The sequence below is a fragment of the Scomber scombrus genome, chromosome 1 (assembly GCF_963691925.1).
Source record: "Scomber scombrus chromosome 1, fScoSco1.1, whole genome shotgun sequence".
NCBI lineage: Eukaryota > Metazoa > Chordata > Actinopteri > Scombriformes > Scombridae > Scomber > Scomber scombrus.
The window spans coordinates 23453388-23475227 of NC_084970.1; the positions used below are offsets into that span (position 1 = coordinate 23453388).

General features: G+C 41.7%; 1 protein-coding gene across 3 annotated transcripts in view; it reads right to left on the bottom strand.

Annotated features, from left to right (window-relative positions):
* The window catches only part of acsf3 (acyl-CoA synthetase family member 3), a 44528-nt gene that overhangs the window by 22174 nt on the left and 514 nt on the right, over positions 1 to 21840 (bottom strand). For 2 of the 3 annotated variants that reach the window (XM_062423618.1, XM_062423628.1), the window contains 4 exons: positions 19976 to 20792; positions 16231 to 16386; positions 11889 to 12043; positions 10684 to 10829 (listed from right to left, as the gene is read on the bottom strand). In XM_062423618.1, the coding sequence (XP_062279602.1) occupies positions 10684 to 10829; positions 11889 to 12043; positions 16231 to 16386; positions 19976 to 20692 (1174 nt within the window). In that variant the 5' untranslated portion in view covers positions 20693 to 20792. The remainder of the gene's footprint in view (positions 1 to 10683; positions 10830 to 11888; positions 12044 to 16230; positions 16387 to 19975; positions 20793 to 21840) is intronic. The other variant, XM_062423636.1, reaches the window with a different exon arrangement.

Below are 21840 nucleotides of genomic sequence, written 5' to 3' on the forward strand. Positions count from 1 at the left end.
GGATTTATTTAAAAATAATAAATATGGGAATATCTATTGCAGTAATTCAAACATTAAGAAAGGTTGAGTACACATAAATACATATTAAAATAGTAAATTAGGTGTTTTATGTGTTTTTCCATCTCGATGAATTAGAACTGACCTTAAAAAAGTCATGTGGTGCGACCGTGATCTATCTTAAAATAAATGAATTTAAGTGTTTCGAAACAAATTATTTGCATGTCCTTTAAGTTTTTGTAAATAATAATCTCATATTTATGTTCTATTATGTCACAGTTGCCTTCTTAAATGTATGTAAGACTTATTTTTCCTGTAAATTGCTTAAAAATGATTGAAAAAATTTAAAAATACAATTCAGTTAAGCATACTGTATCAGTGATTAATATTAAAAGTGATATTTTACTCTGAATTTAATACAGTTATTGGTTTTATCGGTCGCACCACATGATGTTTTGTCACTTTAAATAACAGAAAAATTACTAATAACTTGTGGTTTTTGAAAAGTTAAAGTGATTTCATATAAAGGAAAGGTACTACATATATATGGTATTTTTTAAAATCAATTTAAACCTTTTTCTAACTGAAAAAAATGCAGTTAGACTGAACATGTCATAGGCACGTCATTGACCCATGTGGGTGTTGGGGTAGGCTTTTCATTTTCTCTTTATATTACCCAACATATCTATAGATTACCCAACATGTCTATGGTGAACCTACAGTATGTTGACCAGCTTTTTTTCTTTAAAAAAATAAAACTGAGTTGAGAGGCATATTTCTGCTGGCATGTGAATTTTTTGTAGGCTATTATATTTAGTTTCATATACACCACATGTTGATTTATTTAACGCTGAGTTAAACGAGTATAATGAGTATAAGTAGTTGCTAAAGCTACTTTTTTTAGCTGTAGTTTTACAAACTACATTTCTCCAGGGGTAGAAATGGTAGTTTGTTCAAACTACTGCCAGGCTGAACTACATGTAGTTTTACAAGCTATGCTTGCAAAGTAGCTTCCCCAACACTGACGAGAGGAGAGGAAGAGCAGAGGAGAGAAGAGGAGAGGAAGAGCAAGGGAAAAGGAGAGATCCGGGTGCGTGGGGGCCCATCTAAGATTATCTCGTCCCAGGCCCAGGCAAGACTGTCAGCTGGCCTGCATATAGCCATTAATAATCCTTACACCTCCATAACCATTCACAAACAGTCTCAACATTTGCTCTGTTCTCATGCTAGTTTCTGAAAAAAGCACTGACAGTAGAATTCAGTCCGTCAGTCCTTTACTGCTGGTTCCTCGACATGCTTGACATCACCTCGAGTCGCCATCCTTAAGTATGCGTTCAACTATGACCCCTTGATTTAAGTAATGATAGCAAAGACTGCATAGGGGATGCACAGAGAAAGTTTTAGTAGTCTTTCTCTTTGTGTTTGTATGTGTATGTGCGCACCTGTGCCTTAAGGCTATTATGCAATTTCACAGACAGTTGCTCTCCTAATAAAGAGCAGGTCAGGTCCTGATTAAATTGCGATTCTCTCACTTCATATTGATCTAATCCACTCTGGACCTGATTGGCAATGTCTATCACACGCCCTCCATCACTCGTGCCCAATCCAGCAGGGAAAACCAATTGACCACTAAAGTAACTAGATTACTTCTCAGTTGACAAGCAGGATAACAAACACGCTTCAGTCAGAGGGTTAGACAAGCTGAATATTGCCAACTTGCTGTATCCTGATCCACTGAGGACAGTGTGAACAAGGTTAATTGACACCTGAAGCACACAATGGTTCTTATTTCTTATTTTCCTTATTATACTTAGTCAGAGTATGGGGGACAGAGTTCAGAGCCAGAGTGCAATTAGTGTCTTGCTTAAGGACACTTCAGCAGGGTTAGGCAAACTGAATCCTTTTAGACAAGCCTGTCAATATGGGTCTGAATCAAGAGGGGTGACACAATGGTGCAGTAGTTAGCACCATCCCCTCACAACAAGAGGCTCCTGGGTTCAAACACGCCAGCTGGCTAGGGCCCTTCTGTCAGTATCCTTGCATGTTCATTGACACCTGCTGGACATTTTGTGTGTTGCAACCATGTGCTTTTGTTTGTTTTGGGTAATGACTCCGCCCTCACCTGTCATGCTTCCATGTGGTCATTGTCGGCCATTTTGTGCTCACCTGTACTCCGTTAAGTCCTAATGATTAGGCCTACTTATTCTGTGCTCTGTCAGCCCCAGTTTGTCAGATTGTCCCAGTCTTTTGTTCTGAGCACATCTACCGTTGTTACCTGCTTTGCCTGTCTGCCAACCTGCTTGTTTATACTCTGCCTGTGAACCTGGTTTTTGGATTTTGCCTGTTTGGACTGCTTATTTGGACCTGACCCTTGCCTGCCTCTAGACCACTCTTTGGACTGCCCTCTAGTTTGTCAGCTCTTCTCCTGTTTCAGTTTTGTGGCCAAGAGCCTGCATTTTTGTTGAGTTTTTTCACCGTTTGACGGGACATTCTTTGTTGGAGTTGTTTTTTGACTTTTTCTGTTCAATTAAAAACTCTTGAATTTGGAACTTTCTGCATTTGGGTCCGAACTTTCTACAAAACCTGACATTACAATCTGACCAGATAATGGACCCAGCAGAAATAAGTAAGGTTCTTGATCGGCATGGAGCAACGCTGGGGAAACACCAGGCACAAATTGAGTTTGTTTCCAGGACGTTGGAGGCAGCTACAGCAAGTGTGACTGACCTTGCTGCTAGGGTGCAACAGCTCCAGTTAGCCTCCTCAGTACCACCTCCTCCAGCTGCTCCAGCCCGAGAACCTCGCCTGCCTCCACCTGAGACTTACTCAGGAGATCCAGGATCCTGTCAGTCATTCCTAGCTCAGTGTGAGCTGATTTTTGGACTACAGCCATTGACTTTTCCTTCTGATCGTTCTAAGGTTGCCTACGTCATCACCCAGTTGTCTGGAAGAGCTCGTGAGTGGGGAACGGCCATCTGGAGCAACCAGGTGGCGATCCAGGATGACTTCACTCAATTCACTGGTGAAATGAAGAAGGTCTTCGATCGCTCTAAACAGGGAAGGGAGGCTGCTCGTGAGATCCTTAACCTCCGTCAAGGCCGCAGGTCAGTGTCCGACTTTGCAATAGAATTCCGGACTCTGGCGTCCTCTACTGGTTGGAACCTGGAAGCTCTGTATGATACGTTTTTCAATGGACTTTCTGAAGGGATTAAGGATGAACTCATTCCCCGCGATTTGCCTTCATCTTTTGATGGCTTGGTGGGTGTGGCTATCCGTGTGGACACTCGGCTAGGTCAGCTTCATCGGTTGAAGACAACCAGTAGTTCTTAGCGGACTGAGCTTCGTCGAGGGTCCAGTTCTCCTCTTCAGGTCCTTGAGGGGGGATCAAGGTCGTCCACTCCGGCTCCTCCAGAGCCAATGAAGATAGACCGGACTAGTCTTTCACCAGCTGAGAGACAGCGAAGGCTGGAGTCTCGTGCCTGTCTGTACTGTGGTCAGCGTGGCCATTTTGTTTCAACCTGTCCTGTAAAAGACAATGCTCACCAGTGAGGCGGGGAGTACTGGTGAGCGCAATTCCCTCAAGGATCTCCCCATCCCTTCGCAGTGTTCTGCAAGCAACTGTGATGTGGAGGAGCCATCATCACACCACCTCCGTCCTCATTGACTCTGGAGCTGAAGAGAGCTTCATTGAAGTATCACTGGCCACCAGATGGGGAGTTCCAGTAACCACCCTGCAAGTGCCATTGACTGCCTCAGCGCTAAACGGGACCTGTTTCGCCAAGGTAACCCATATCTCATCCCCGGTGAGTTTGATGCTCTCTGGTAATCACACTGAGGAGATTGCTCTTTATGTTATTGATTCACCACAGATTCCCATAGTTCTTGGACACCCTTGGTTAGTCAAACACAACCCGCACATTGATTGGGAGAAGAATTCTATTTTGGGCTGGAGCCCATTCTGTCATTCCCAGTGTCTGAGGTCTGCCCTTAACCGGTTCCCTGTTTTTCCTGAGCTACCTGAGGAGTTTCCAGACCTGTCAAGAGTTCCGGAGGAATACCTAGACCTGAGACCCGTCTTCAGCAAGTCCAGGGCAACTTCTCTACTACCTCATCGTCCATATGATTGCTCTATAGAGTTGCTTCCTGGAGCTTGTCCGCCTCGAGGTCGTCTGTACTCTCTGGCGCCCCCTGAGAGAATGGCCATGAACAAGTATATTGAGGACTCCCTAGCAGCAGGTATTATCCGTCCCTCGTCCTCTCCAGCAGGGGCAGGGTTTTTCTTTGTGGGCAAGAAGGATAGATCATTAAGACCTTGCATTGATTACCGGGGCCTCAATGATATTACGGTTAAGAACAGATATCCTCTTCCCTTGATGTCCTCAGCCTTTGAACTGCTACAGGGTGCCACAGTGTTTTCTAAATTGGACCTTCGTAATGCCTATCATTTGGTGAGAATCAGGGAGGGAGATGAGTGGAAGACGGCATTTAATACACCCACAGGGCACTACGAGTACCTTGTAATGCCGTTTGGACTGACCAACGCCCCAGCTGTGTTCCAGACTTTGGTCAATGATGTACTGCGGGATATGGTAAACAAATTTGTTTTTGTTTATTTGGACGATATTCTGATTTTTTCCAAGTCCATTCGTGACCATGTCCATCATGTCCAGTTAGTTCTTCAGCGGTTACTAGAGAACCAACTTTATGTAAAGGCTGAGAAATGTGAGTTCCATCAACGCTCCACATCGTTTTTGGGCTTTGTCGTCTCTGAAGGTGGTGTTGGGATGGACTCCTCTAAGATCAAGGCAGTCATTGATTGGCCTACCCCTCAGTCCCGCAAGGATCTGCAGAAGTTTCTGGGTTTTGCAAATTTTTACAGACGGTTCATTCGTAACTATAGTTCTCTTGCCTCTCCTCTAACTGCTCTGACATCCTCCTCTGTCAGGTTTTTCTGGTCGGAAGTGGCGGAGAAGGCGTTCCAACAACTGAAGAAGCGTTTCACCTCTTCTCCCATTCTGGTTATGCCAGATCCTTCGTGTCAGTTCATTGTTGAGGTGGATGCCTCTGAGGTAGGGGCTGGAGCTGTCCTGTCCCAGAGGTCCAAGGAGGACAATAAGCTGCACCCATGTGCCTTTTCCTCCCACAAGTTAACGCCTGCTGAGAAACTATGATGTCGGGGACCGGGAACTTCTGGCAGTCAAACTCGCTCTGGAGGAGTGGCGTCATTGGCTAGAGGGCGCTGAGGTTCCTTTTCTTGTGTGGACGGACCATATGAACCTGGAGTATTTGAAGTCTGCCAAACGACTCAACGCACGCCAGGCCAGGTGGTCTCTTTTTTTTAGTCGGTTCAATTTTACCTTGTCTTTCCGTCCTGGGTCCAAGAATGCTAAACCTGACTCTCTTTCTCGACAGTTTAGTGCTCCAGATGCTGCTCCTGCCCCTAACACCATTTTGCCTTCTCACTGTTTAGTGGGTGCAGTTTCTTGGGATATAGTCTCTGTGGTTCGCAGTGCCCAGCAACAGGAGGCTTGCCCAGCTGGTTGCCCCCCTAACCGCCTGTTTGTCCCCAGTTCTGTCCGTCCTCAGGTTTTGGAGTGGGGTCACTGCTCCCGACTGACCTGCCATGCCGGGGTTAGGAGGACTATGGCATTTCTCCGTCAACAGTTTTGGTGGCCCCGAATGGTTGCAGATGTCCAAGCCTTCATCGCTGCCTGTCAGATTTGTGCCCAAAACAAGAGCTCAAATCAGCCACCTGTCGGACTCCTCCAGCCGCTCCCGGTACCCAGACGACCATGGTCCCACATAGCCTTGGATTTTGTGACTGGCCTCCCGCCTTCTGATGGTAACTCTGCTGTCCTGACTATTGTTGATCGGTTCTCCAAGTGTGTGCACTTTGTCCCTCTGCCTAAACTCCCTTCTGCCAAGGAGACAGCTTCTCTCATGGTTAACCATGTCTTTAGGATCCATGGAATGCCTTTTGACATGGTGTCTGACCGAGGTCCTCAATTTGTGTCCTCGTTTTGGAAGGACTTCTGTAGGCTTATTGGAGCCACCGCCAGCCTCTCTTCATGATTCCATCCTCAGACCAACGGCCAGACAGAGCGGGCCAACCAGGACCTTGAAAGGGTTCTTAGGTGCCTGGCGTCCCAGAATCCCACATCCTGGAGTCGGCATTTGGCATGGGCTGAGTATGCCCACAATTCTCTCCCTGTTGCATCTACGGGTCTCTTCCCTTTTCAATGTTGCCTTGGCTACCAACCACCTCTCTTTTCTTCCCAGGAACTTGAGGCATCGGTTCCATCTGTCCAGGCGTTTGTCCGGCGGTGCAAGGCGACGTGGAGACGTGCTCGAGCCTCTCTGTTGCGTTCGGGTGCCCAGGTCAAGCGGTTGGCAGACCGCCGAAGGGTCAAGGCCCCCCACTACAGGAGCGGTCAGAGGGTTTGGCTCTCTACCAAGGACCTACCTCTCCGAGTGGACTCACGTAAGCTGGCTCCCCGCTTCATTGGGCCCTATGTCATCGAACAGGTCTTGGGCAGATCTGCAGTCCGGTTGCGCCTGCCCCTCTCACTTCGCCGAGTCCATCCCACCTTCCATGTGTCCCGGTCAAACCTGTCTGTCACAGTCCTCTGTCTCCCCCGGCTGTGCCCCGCCCTCCCCCCCCGCTCGTTGATGGGGGTCCTGTCTACACTGTCGAGAAGCTGATGGATGTTCGCCGGCGTGGGCGTGGTCTCCAGTTTTTGGTTGACTGGAAAGGGTATGGGCCAGAGGAGCGGATGTGGGTTCCCGCCCGCCACATTGTGGATAAGACACTCATTAGAGACTTTCGCCAGCAACACCCACGCCATCCTGCCTTGACGCCGAGAGGCGTTCGTTGAGGGGGGGGGTAGTGTCAGTATCCTTGCATGTTCATTGACACCTGCTGGACATTTTGTGTGTTGCAACCATGTGCTTTTGTTTGTTTTGGGTAATGACTCCGCCCTCACCTGTCATGCTTCCATGTGGTCATTGTCGGCCATTTTGTGCTCACCTGTACTCCGTTAAGTCCTAATGATTAGGCCTACTTATTCTGTGCTCTGTCAGCCCCAGTTTGTCAGATTGTCCCAGTCTTTTGTTCTGAGCACATCTACCGTTGTTACCTGCTTTGCCTGTCTGCCAACCTGCTTGTTTGTACTCTGCCTGTGAACCTGGTTTTTGGATTTTGCCTGTTTGGACTGCTTATTTGGACCTGACCCTTGCCTGCCTCTAGACCACTCTTTGGACTGCCCTCTAGTTTGTCAGCTCTTCTCCTGTTTCAGTTTTGTGGCCAAGAGCCTGCATTTTTGTTGAGTTTTTTCACCGTTTGACGGGACATTCTTTGTTGGAGTTGTTTTTTGACTTTTTCTGTTCAATTAAAAACTCTTGAATTTGGAACTTTCTGCATTTGGGTCCGAACTTTCTACAAAACCTGACACCTTCTATGTGAAGTTTACATATTCTTTCCATGCCTGTGTATGTTCTCTCTGGGTATTCCTCCAACAGACCTAAAACCTACAGGTTAGGGTAACTGGTGTCTCTAAATTGCCCATAGGTGTGAATTATTCTGTATCTGTAGACAGACAACCATTCACACACATATACAATATGTTAGTCCTGTGAGTGACTGATGACCTAAGAGTGGCCCCAGCTTCCCCACAACCCTTTAGAGTATGGATGTAGTGGATGGATTAATTAAAAATGACCTCAAGATGAAAGTTGTGCTAATCTTTGTCAATGATCAGGCAATATTTAAAGTATTTCAAAAGGATATGTTATTAAAGGATAATTTAATACAACCGATTATTTTTATAGTTTTGTCCATGTTTTCAATCAGCCACGATAACATTGTACTCACCAAAACAACTGCTGATAACTGGCAATTTTGTGACAACGCAGTAAAAAAAAAAACCAGACAGTTACTGTATCTAAACATGATCTAGACCATTTTATTCAGAGCTAAATCAAGAAGTGAGAGCCTTTACTTTTTTGCCTTTGTGTACTTTTCCAAAGTTGTTTGACCGATGTGGTGATTTGTTTAAAACCTGTCTGACTATTTGACTGCTCATGTTTTTGCCTCCTTGGACTTAAAAACAAGCCTGGTAAAAAGGGATTACAAAACCCAAAGGGGGCAATCTCTCAGCTCCCTGTCCTGTTTTCCGCTAATGAGGAGTGAAGTAATGTAGGTGTAGATGTAGTCTTCCTTGGGTTCTTCATTTTGTCCATATTAATTGCTATTTCTAAGAGCACAGGCATATTAAAAATGCTACAACCTGGTATGTGTGGGGCAGAGAAAGCATGTCAAAGGCCAATGAGAGATTTTCTTCCAAGAAGTTAATGAAATACTACTTTTCGGGCCTCAAATTACATAAAATATTGGCACATTTTTAACAGGAAATATAAATAGGAAGAGATTGGACAGGAATGTGAAGGGACAGCACAAGGAAGACTGAAGATGGGAAGGTGTGAGGCTGTGGTGAAATATGAAAATGATTCTCTATGTCAGTGAGAAGACAAAAAAAAGAGGCTGGGAAGCAGGAAGAAAAAGAGTAAAAATGATAAAAGGGGCAGCAGAGTGAGATACTAATGAGATGGAAAGAACAAGGATGAACTCACTTACATATTTACATCTCAACAAGGGTAATATGACCCAGAAAGCCACACTGCTGTTAATCTGGAATATTCCAAAACTGTAAGATACATAATCAGGCCAGATAGACGCCCTAAATAAGATACAAAATTATTAAAAACATTTCTGCCAATAAAGTGTATTAAGAACTGTGTTGTCTGCTGCTTAACTGGCGGAGGACAGAAAGAAAAGAAAGTGAGAGTGGGAAAGAAAGAGGGGGATTCCACTCCTCTACTCTTCTGAGAGTGTTTCTTGCGGTTGCTATTGATCCATTTTAACCTACTTAAAGACAAGACAGGAGCACACTGACTCAAACAGGCACAAGCTCATGCCCACATATACTCACACCTACATATACTCACACCTACATAAAAACATCTCCCACAAATGCCCTGCAGTGGAAACATCAATAGAACCGCAGACCTCTTGAAGCCATTCTTAATAATCACCTGAGAGGAATCAAACACATCCTGTTCAGTTTATGCCAAACATTACCTGACAAACAAACAAAACAATACCACAACAAAACAGTAGACAGAGGATTACCCAATCCACTTGAAAGCCAATTAGCCTTACCTGTAAGAGGAAGAGTTGGCTGGGGAACACGAAGGGAAAAATGAGAGGGGGAGGATGGAAGAAGATGGGATAAGAAAAGAGCTCCGAGAGGAAGAAAAGAAGAAGAAAGCAACCACTACTAGTCTGACCTAATTTTCAGACCTTGCTTTTGTTTCTGCATGTGTGAGGGAGGTGTTGTTGGGATCATGGGGTTTTACCTGACATCACACTAAAGAAAACTGCCTATGATCAAAATACAACATATGTTATCAAATTCAAATTTAGCCCTGTTTCAACAGAGAACAACCTAGAACCTCACCAAAACACCACTGGGGATGTGCTTTTATCTGATCCTCCAACCCTAAACTTTGACTTTGGAAAAGATGGAGAGTAAAACCCACAAGCATGTGTTCCATCAAGTCATTTTCATTTGCATTCATCTTGATGAAAGCCTCATGTCTTTGTTGGATGACAATCATAAGCTGACATATTGGTAGGACTTCAAGGATAGGTTCACTATTTTTCAGGTCTGTCTTGAAACAATACTCAGGTGCCCATATGAAAACTAAAACAGGTTTAGCTTTCTGTAATCTTTCCTCCTGTTCATACAGGTCATTAAAAAATTCCTTTAATGCACTGGGACAAAATCCAACGTCCTCTTTCTGTGCAAAAATGTATTGAATTCTAGTCAGTCAAATAAAGTGGATATTTTACAAAGCAACAGTCTTGACTGACTGTTGTTTAAGACAGACTTGATAAATTGTGAACATCTACTTACATAATGTAGTTGTAATTCTTTTGAGAAAAGCCTTTAATAACAAATTACAACACCCACTTTCACTTAGGCTACCTTCACTTGTAGGAGAGGCACACTGTTGACTGTGATTAATCCAAACATATGTGCTTTCACAGTCAGCAAAACTGTTTTCATTCTTGTTATACTATCATAGTAATGGTGGTATCGCTAAAAAGCACAACACCAAGCTGATTTACTGACTGTAGTATTCGATTGCCCTAACTCAGGATTTGTAAATAGATGACAGACAGACACACATACCTTTTCCCCTGACTGAGTTTTGGTAACCTGGCAAAGTGCTATAGCCGTGCACTCTACCTGCACACTTCACTGTCATTTATTTAATTAAACAGTAACTGCTGAGTGTCAGATGTTAAACTAATCTTCACAAAACCTTGTGTTCTGGTTTAATTTCCAAACATTGACTAAGCAGTTGCCTCCAAACCTCACCACAGGTTGCTTGGAAAAGGAACATGACCTGTGTTTTAAGCTGTCTTAATGATCGTTATTGTTTTGGCACCTGAGGTTGAATAGCATTATTGTTATCCACCAGAGTGAATAAAAAACTCTGAAACACAATTAGTGTGACTGTGTCCTTACGTTTTGTTTTTATCTTCCTCCTAAATATGCTTTTCAATATTAAAGTGAATGTGCGCATGTGTGTGTGTGTTTGTGTGTGTGCAAACTTAAGTACCTGGGATGCGTGTGCCCCTCAGAGGGTTGGACAGTGCCATGCCGATCTCAGTCATGCCGTAGCGTTCCAGCAGTGTGTGTCCTGTAATCTCCTCCCAGCGTTGCAGAGTGGGCAGAGGGAGAGCAGCTGAGCCTGAAACCATGAGCCTGAGGAAGGAAGGATGGATGTGAGGAAATCACTCAGGGGTTCCGAGTAATGATGCAATTGAAATTGCTTGCTATTGTTTTTAAAGTTGCCTGTGTTTGAAATTTGCACTTAAACCTATTTGCTTGAAAAGTGCCCTAAAAATAAAGTTATTATTATTATTATTATTTTTATTTATTATTATCATCATCAATAGTAGTAATAGTAGTAGTAGTAGTAGTAGTCATAGTAGTATTCACATGTGATTTATAGGTGACAGGTGGGTGTCAAAGGGTTGAATGCCCGTAGTGCTCCAGATGAGAACAATTCTGTGTTTTTTGATGAATAATCAAACATGTTAAGTATGCAAAATGAAGCAGTAGAAAATACTGGCGCCACAGAGGCAACCAAATAAATAGTGCAGACACCACACACCAGACTGATAACAAAATCATGGATTTAAAGATAAGCAGCATATGTGTTACAACACTCAAGCTGCAATGATTAGTCAAAAAAAATGAATAGTCAATTGACAAATGACTCTTGCAACTATTCTGATAACTGAATTGTCAGTTTTCAAGCAAAAGTGTAAAATATTTGATGGTTACAGATTCTCAAATGTGACAATTTCCTGTCTTTCCTTGTCATATATGACAATACACTGAATATAACATTTTAGGCTCTTATTCAGACAAAACAAGCTAACTGAAGAAATTACTATGGCCTATGAGAATAGCCTTTTTTTAACACTGATTAACCGATTAATTGAAAAAATAATCGATAATGAAAATAAAATTGTTTCAGCCTTGTACTACATGATTCAATACACTGTCACTGAAAAAGACAGATGATCTTTAAATATATTGTTGATGTATTGATGTTTGTCTGTCAGATCTGGTGACTGCGAGGGCGACATAACAAATATGACTCACATCATTTTCATACTCATTAAACTATTCATTGACTGCTTTAACCCTGTATAGAAGAAACTTCTCACCAGTCTGTGTTGCACACACATAGGTGTATCTACAAATATACCTACCTACAAGTAAGCTGTCTTTGATTGATGTTACAGCCCCTACCTGATCCTTTCTTTGCAGACCGCTTTGACAAAGTCTTTGACATGAGGCTGTGTGAAGTGCTGATCATAGTACTCTATCAGCTTAGAGTAGATAGTTGGCACGGCCATGAACACATTAACCAGGGGAGACTTGGAGCTCAACAGCATCTCCCACACCTGAGAGAGAGAGAGAGAGAGAGAGAGAGAGAGAGAGAGAGAGAGAGAGAGAGAGAGAGAGAGAGAGAGAGAGAGAGAGAGAGAGAGAGAGAGAGAGAGAGAGAGAGAGAGAGAGAGAGAGAGAGAGAGAGAGAGAGAGAGAGAGAGAGAGAGAGATGAGCACAGAATATGACTGAGACAGCATAAAGAGGAGAGAGATAAGGACAGGCTGATGGACGGGACCATGTAATAGAAATGATTACATCCACATTCATTCCATTAGAGTATTTGTGATATCAAAAAGTGCCATTTTGTTTCTTTTATTTGACGTAAATGGCAGAGTAAGGTCCAGGCAGCAGCCTCATATTAAAGTTGTCAACATCACGCCAAAACAAGAAAAGAAAAAAGTCAAGATTTGTAAAGGTCAGGGGGAGGAATACAGCAGACTGCTGTAGGGCCAGTTAAATAGCTTCTGTACGGCTACTTTTGACAAATGTGCTTCTTGACTCTGTAGAAGTAGCTACTCATGCCCCCCACTGCATCACACACACACACATACGTACACACTTACAGGTGTTAATGGACATAAACATGAATCATGAACTACAGGCACATATAAAAATACTGTTCAAATAACACATAAACTCCCTTGTTCAAGGACAAAGTCATTTTACTCACTCCGCCCTACCCACTCCACCTCATCCCTCTTACACACACACACACACACTCTGGCTACATCACAGTAGACGATGGGAGGATGGGACGACAGCATGAATTAAGTGAAGGTGAACGACAGCTTCTCTAAGTCCCGTCTCCCCCCTGGGAGACGAACGCTCCTCCCCAGCTGTCTCCCCTCCCCTCTCAGTCTACTTATCCTTACTTCTTCTTCTTCTTTCATTCTACCTCAATTTTCTGAGTGCTTATTTTTCATTCTCTACTTTCTTCTCTGACCCCACATCTTCCCTTTATCTTTCCTTCTCCCCTCCCTATCTCACATTCACTTACCGTCTTTCTCCATTTCATAATTTCTTGCTTCACTGCCTCTGCAGTCTCTCACACACACACACACACACACACACACACACACACACACACACACACACACACACACACACACACACACACACACACACACACACACACACACACACACACACACACACACACACACACACACACACACACACACACACACACACACACACACACACAGAAACCATCAGTCTATTCCATCATCCCTCTCACCCACCACCGCATCCTTCTTAATGTGCCAGCAATTTCTAAACTCTTCCTTCCACTTCTCCTTTGAGTCACCTCATCGTAGACTCACCTAATGTATTCACTACTGACTTCTGTTCCTATCATCCCTTCTGCATCTAATAAACAAACACTGAAACATATAGATGAATAAAGATGATAAGATTAAGACTTGTCGACAGTTTAATCAGATCCTTATCCCATTTCTCAGAGTATCATTACAAGCTGATCTTAAAAAGTTGGGTGTGTCTGGTACCTGTGCACATGGAGAATAATACTTAGTGCAGGGGGAAGGATTATTAACTGAGTGTGCCCTGACCATTCTGTGTGGTGTCTGTCAAGTGCAGTGGAGCGCTTCCACCTAGTCCAGCCTAGAGAGGAGTAGAAGGCAATTTATATCCGTCAAATAGCTGGCCTCCACCTATGGGGACAGGATGTGGTGAGAACCCAGAGCCACGGCCTGCATCCTAAACAATGCTGTGAGCTGTTGAGCCCTGCGCTAAACATAAGAATACAACACAACTGATGGACTCTTCCTGAGAAAGACAGGATACTGAACCTCAACACTTTTTGGATACCAACCAAAATGGGCTGGTAGTGCAGAGCACTGAAAAACTATCAATTATTTAATGTTGGTATGTTTAGATTCATTTTAAAAATATTCTCTGACTGTAAATTTCCTGATCATAATTTTGAAAATTTTAGTTTGTATTTTTCGCAAGAAAGCTTGTGCAGCTGTTTTGCTTTTGGACAAAATATACGTTATATGATGATTTGATAAAACAGGGTTTTGTAGACAAGGTTTATATTCTTCAAAGTAAGATATTGAAAAAGTGGCATTTTGATATTGGTTCTGATTCTCAACATTTCAAACCATGATCATCCTTACACCCACGTTATAATGTACCCAGAATCCACCACAATAATGAGGAATAATGTACCACAGAATCCCTCCAAGCTTCATCAAATTCAGGCTGGAGCTGTTTTAGTTATGGCATCTAAAACCTTGAGAAGTCGACTTTTATCCCAAGCCAAACTGTTTTTATTTCTTTATACAATACAAAACAATGAAAAGAGGCTTCATTCCTCCACATTTTGTAACACCAGTGGCGACTGAGATACTACTTTTGAGATGCACATTTTGACTTGATTATAAGAGCAATTTTTGAGGATAGCTGCACCAAGTTGTCTGACCAGTACCCTTGTAGTGTGTAGGCATAAGAGCTAAGTTTTATATACAATTATTACTCCTACATAGGGCTAATTAGTTAAGTATTTTTTTCTAAATTGATGCATTGATCAACATAAATTAAATCAGAAATATTTTGATAACTGGTAAATAATTTAAGTCTTTATTTAACAAAACAGTACCAATCATTTACTGGTTCCAGCTTCTCAAATGTGAGTATTTGCTGATTTTCTTCATCTTTGGCTTTTGAAAAATTAGTCAGGAAATAAAAATTGAAGACACCACTTTGGGCTTTAGGACATTGGGATTTTCTAATTGTGATGAATTTTCTGACATTTTACAGACCAATAGAATATTTGATCAATTGAGAACATAATCATCAGTTGAACCGATATTGAAATGACTTATTAGCTGCAGCCCTAGATGTGTTATACCACCCTCTCATTGAATGTCTCAACAATTATATATTTGATATTACATCTGAGTTAACAATTTGTCAATGTGTTAACAAATCTATTTCTTGTGTACGCTGCTGTGATGAAGTGTCTGAATTGAAATTGAGAAATAAAATCTACCCTGTGTTGTGTGAGTACGTACCACAGTCAGTCTGAAATAGCACACTTGAAATAGACATATCTGCGATTTATCGGATCACAATTGCTGCACTGAAAAGTTTTGTCACTATCTCCAGGCGAAATCAGAAAGAAAAAAAAAATCAATGCCAGCCTCTACTGCCTAGGCTACACTTCAGAGATCTTAGGGGATAGAAGAGACAGACTATCGATCACGTCATCAATGTACTGTAACTTCAGGAGGAGGAGAATAAAGGCTTTTTTTTCTGAGGGTGAGAGAAGGGGCTTGTGGTTTGGTACACAAGGTCAGGGATAACAGTCGAATACTGATAGCTATGATCGTGTTGCAATACCCCTGCTGACAGATACATATGTCCTTCAAAGACCCTTTCACTGCCATTAAGCTGTGGAGGTCCCTCCCTACAAACAAAAGCACACATACATTAGCACACATGTGCATCTACACTCCTTTATGTTCCAAAACCCCCCCCCCCCCACACACACACACACACACACACACACACACACACACACACACACACACACACACACACACACACACACACACACACACACACACACACACACACACACACACACACACACACACACACACACACACACTTCTTCCCCTCCCTTCTCTTGGCCAAAGAAGCACTATCATTCTTCAATGTCAGCTCATCGATTGATCCGCTGCTTAAGCCCCCGCTGTGAGTCGGCGTTGGTCAGATACAAAGCCACACAGGGCAATTCATCACTGAGCCCCAAACACTTAGTTTGACAGTCAGAGTGGGAGAAGGAAGACGAGGAGGAGGAGGAGAAGGGGAGACTGATAGAAAGAGAGAGAGAGAGAGAGAGAGAGAGAGAGAGAGAGGAGATGCAGCAAGGAGAAAGCAGAGAGAACAAAAGTGGAAGGGGAAAAGGAAACACTTATAAAGGCATAGGCTTACAAACAGAGGGACTGATGTGGAAAGAGTCAAAGGTCTTTTTCAACTCTGCTACACCTTTGCCATATGGTACTTCTAAATCTGATGTACTTCTATGGCTCACGGTCAATTACAGTCTGGCTCTCATAGTTGGCTCCTGAGCACTACAGCTGTACAACTGCCTCCTTTATTTAGAGAAGTTAATGAAAGATTTGAGAAAGAGTCAGAGGGGAAAAAAAGAGACAGATAGAGTGCAGTCTCGACCTTATGAGGCTGGAATTCAGGCAGCATAATGCAGGTGGCGCCAACCCAGAGCGGGCACAGCAGCTTGTTGACAATGCCGTGCACGTGGTGGAGCGGCAAAGTGTGGAGGATGACGTCATCCTTGGACCACGCCCACTCTGAAACCAGACATTGGATCTGGGGGGTGACAAAGGAGGAAGGGGTCAGCATCTCTAAAATAAATCACCTCAGTCAGATTCCACTGTTGCAGATATTTGTAACAATGATCTTCTTCGTGCTGTCGTTTGGTTCACTACCACAATAAAAATATTGATTTTTGAGGGTTATTTGAATTCTTCACCACCACATTGGCATGCTTTGAAAGTGAAGGCATGGGAGGGCTGTGATTTTCATGTTTTTATGGATGAATAAAATAAACTTAAACCCTGAACCTTGACATTAAGAGTGATGGATATCGGTGAAGTAACTCCAAGGATCACGCAACAGACAGAATTCTGCAAAATTCTTGTATCGGATGTACTCTATTTTGCAGTTGTTTAACTTTTTGTCCTCTTAATCCTCTTTATTCATACCTTAGTTAGTAATTTCCTCCTTTTGCAACAATGTATTCTGACTCTTGTAAACAATGCATTTGGTTGCAGTTGGAGAGCATAATAATAATGATAGATAGGGTGTACTGAAAGCATTGGAGTGAAACTTCCAGGCCAAAGAATGTAAGAGCGCACCTTTTTAACAAATACTGTCATAACTTAATTGCATGAGGGTCAATTGAGGCTCCCATCTGTGAAGAAATGTTTAACAATGGATTTTACCCTGCATGAAGAAAATATTACATGTAAATAAGCATCTGCTGTTACTAATATGATCATAACTTCTCTGAATATGCACTTCATCATTTGTTTTTTATCAGTAAGACAAAGAGCAAAATTGAAACCCCTAAACAAGGGTCACATAAGCAATGGACGCCACCTAAAGCACCTAAACAGTTTTTAAGAAATCAATTGTTACAGGGTAATATCAAATCATATATAGTTATATAGTGTCATACAAGTCTTGAATTATATATAGTGCAATACACTATTTTTTTCTCTCAGAAATTATGCAATTTGTTTCAGGAATGAAGGAGATGGAAATACATTTCTTCTACTCAATTCAGTTTTGCACAAAATCACTATTTTCTCTTGAAGTATACTGGGTCTAATGCCTGCTTAGACCCACTATACTTCGACCGTCGATTCTGAATAGGAAAAACTCAACTAACTTTCCATCAAGATTCAATTACTAAACAAGTTTTGATTCTGTGATAATGGAGGGCATGGAAAGCATCAGTGTGTTCATCCCTGTGTTCCTATAACAACTGCTGATGTTGTTAAGCAATGCATAGTGTTGAAACTACTGTTAATGTGAAGATATTAGAAGCTTACATTGTTTTCATTTTGTTGAGGCTGTGTGAGAAAAGTGGTTAATGCAATTCAAAGATAATTTGTACCTTACAGTTATACAGTACTGAATTGCATTATTTAGAACAGGTGTTCATGTTATTGTGAGTAATATTTTCTTGTTTAGAAACAGTGAAACTTCCACTGTGTGCCTCTGAATGTAAATGCAAAATAATTGAGCAGATCACAGCTGGTAATCACTGACACACTTGCAGAAACATGCACGCATGCTGAGAGCAGTCCATGTTAATGTTTGCTCTGGCTACACCATTTAGATGGCATTCAGCACTCATCTGACATTGTTCATGATGTCAGCACCTTTGACATCATGAACCAAACACATTGCAAGCACAATAGGGAATTGATATGTATGATTTTCATCTTTTTTTCCCCCAATCACTAGGAAGAAATTGCAGGCATTTCAATTCAGAAAAATCACACTAAAAACATTCAGTGTACGTGGAAACATGGAAAAAGAGGTGTAAGCAGAAGATGGGGATCATATGGTCTCATCTTAAATCTAAGTTTGAGTTTGGAAGTGATTCATCAAACCTATTCCCCTTCCTGAAATTGGTCTCAAGCCTTCAAGCTTTCCAGGAACTCTGACAACCTGATGTTGTTGCCTTGCAGGAAAACAGACAGACTCACTTAATCATTCACTCACTCACTCACTCCCCTCGGTCACCCAGAGACAAATGAAGCTCTGACTTAGTTCACAGTGATTTAATTTTCCACACTATTGGACATGTAGGTCAATTTTGCTTAAAAATATTCGGAGAAATCTTCGGAAGATCTTTAATGGCATAAATTAGTGATTGTTTACAAAGCTAGACTGGAACAAAAGAGGAATGATGCTGATGAGACAGTCAGATATGGGTGTGGGGGAGGGGCGTGATTTGGGGATGTCTACAAACGTCTTGCACTTGCAAACTCGCATATAATTTCATGTGTCTATATTTGAGTTTTTAGTGGAGTTCTGAATAACCTCTTCCTGCACTTCATGAAATATTCTGTAGAAAGGCTGAACCACATTCTCAGATATAGGGACTTGTAATTTTGGGCAATATAAAAAAATCTAACTTTACAAGAATATTAATTACCAGTAATTATTTAATTTATTGAAATAATGAATACATTTAGCCTATGAAAAACAAATAATGTATTCTTGGCCATTAACCAAATGCCCAACGTTTTGATACTGATTCTCTACTCAGTGTATTTGACTTGTATTGTTTTTCTTTTTTCTTAATATAATACAGTATATGCTTATGAGAAGTTTTTGAAAATTCTTCTTTGTTGGTGTATAAACAAACACTTTGACTTATCACATGTAGGCATCAGTCACCACAGAAGTGCTCATAGGTCATGTTTTCAGTAAATAAAAGTCAGAAAACTAAAGCAGTGACAAAGTGAAAAGGAAAATGTCAATTTTTGCAGTTTCTTGGCAGCTAACTTTCAAATCCCCAATTTCTGAGCTTCTCACAAGCACCTGAACACACCAACAACGAGACATTTAAACCCCCAGGTCCATATATTCTGATGTTATGACAGTGTGAAACTTTGACTAATGTGTTACCTCCAGTCACAGCCACAGCCAAGTAGCAAACAAATCACTTCCCCTCTATTTGGAGAACCTCTGGACAGAACACACAGACTGAGGTTACAGTTTAAGAAATGATCTAAAGCCAGGAGGGAGGACTATGCCATATCAAACAGTCCATACACTATCATGATATCATGAACTCATTAATGAGTAAATCACAATACTTGTAATATTAAATATGACTGAAAAAACCTACCTATTCTAAATTAATGTGCGTTCCAGAGAAGATTAAATTAACATGAATGACGCCCTCAAAATGCCATATAAGGGCAGTCATTGGGCAGGTTGTAGAGAAGCTCCATTCATGAAAATGGCACCAAAGACTAAGAAGAACAACTTTATGAGCTCTCGACTGAGGTACCGCTCTCAGAAATAGGTCAACACAAACATATATTATTATTTAGTGTTAGTGGTGAAATTAAAGGTCCAGAGAAAGACAAAGAAGGAGAAAAAATGACCCGTGCTGTGAACGCTGTCTCAGCTGTTGCGCACACCATCACAGAAATAAAAAAGAAATGATTTGACATGAATTGGATGCCACAACATCTCACTAAGGGAGTTATCAGCCAGAGAGCTAAATTATAACCTCAATCACCAATATTTCAATTAAATGGATAAAAGCAATTAATAAATAGTCCGTTTGCATTGTGGAAAAGTAACCGTGGACAAGTTGCTTTGTAGTTTCAGCTGTACTTTAATTGTACATTAAAAATATATAATTTACCATGGCTTGGATGCTGTAGTGTGTATGCAGAACTCCCTTGGGTCTCCCTGTGGTACCGCTGGTGTAGATGATCATCGCTGGTCGCTCAGCCCAGTCTGTGATGGTCACCTCCTTCTCTTGTGTCTCTGCCCCATTCAAAGTGTGCAGGTTTGAGGTAGGGGGCAGTGTGAGACATGGCAACCCCAGTCTCCGTGCCAGGGGCTCCAAGGTTTCAGCGTAAGGATGCCCTGCCACCAGCAGTGAACTCTGGGAGTCGGAGATGATGTACTCCAGTTCAGCTGGTGGGTGTTTTCGGTAGAGCGGCACCGCCGTCCCGCCACTCATCCAAGCTGCCCATTGTGCCACTGTATAGGACGCATCATTAGCACATAGGAAGGTGATTCGTTTTCCTTCCAGACCCCCAAAGTCAGAGCTGAGAGCAGTGCTGATTCTTCCTGCAAGGCCTAAGCTGCTGCCGTACAGCTGCTTGTAGCTGTGGCTGCCACTACTGTCTATGATAGCTAGCTTATCTCCAAAAGCTGGAGCTCTGGCAAAGACTGGCTTCTGGTTTATCCTTGATGACGGTACTTTCGTCCATCTATGAGCTTTCCTCCAGACAACAGCTCTCAGCAGCCACTGCCCTGGCTCTGATGGCCAATAAGTTCTATTAAGAGTAGTTTTCCAGTGAGGAGTGGTCCACTTCAGAGAGTGGCGTGCAGCAACAAGTCCCGAGAGCATTTTTGAGACACAGCTGTTCAGACTATCCGAGATTTGAACTTCATGTCAAGATGGCTCCATCCTAGGTCTCTTCCAATCATTCATGTTACAGTGACAACATCTGTTAGTTCAAAGGGAAAACAGTGTGTGAGTTTTTTTTTTAATCTTATAACATAAAGAAATTAACAACCACTCCAAGTGTATATAGCACGACACCAGTTCTAACTTTTTTGTCATTACACCTGGGGATCGAATCCAAATACTTTTTTTTTGTTCTACCCAAAAGGTGTCCATAATACCAAGTACTTGTAACACTAAGTATCTGTCAAGTACAGGCTGTACCCCTCATTTATTTGCAAACACTCTCTGATGAAAATCATACATACATTTTTGCCAATTAAAGACTCATTTAAGAAGCAGAAGAAGAAGTTTTTGTACTGCTCTTAATATTGAGAAAACATTATTGTTAATATTTGAAAGGTAAAAATGGTAAAAATTAAAATGAAAAATAAAAAGGTTTTGTAATAAAACATGTGCATGTCTATCAAAGAAGAATGAATGAATTCTGTAAAACATGGGGTCACATTTTAGACTTCATGTATTTGTGAACAAGTGTGTGTGTAGAAAACTGTTGCAGTATATTACTATTACAAATTACATTTTTTGTTTATTTGTTACTCACTCAATAAAAAAACTACATAAATAAATAAATAAATAAAACGGGCTACTGTAATATCAAAAAGATCAAAGTCACCCAGCTCAGGAAGTTTGAGATAAGCTCACATATTGATTTATGTTATTAATCTGTCATATATTGTAATATGTATTCTATATTGCCATTTAAGCTGATACAGATAATTATGTATCATATGTATTGTATGTTAAAAACTGTGGGAAACAATATGTGCCATGATAATACAAGAGACTGTAATAAAGAGCTTTGCTATCTGCAGACTAATAGTTGTCTAGAGAGTCTAGATAAGTCTCAGTGGAAAATAGTGGACTTATGAAGTGAACTCTATGCACTTTATAAATGCTTATACTTTATTGCTAGATATGCTGTATGTAATTTTGTAATGTGAAATCCAATAAAGATCTTTAAAAATGAAGTCTGACTGTGAAGGCAGTGATTAAAAAAAGAAAAATAAGAGAAAAAAGAAAAAAAAACA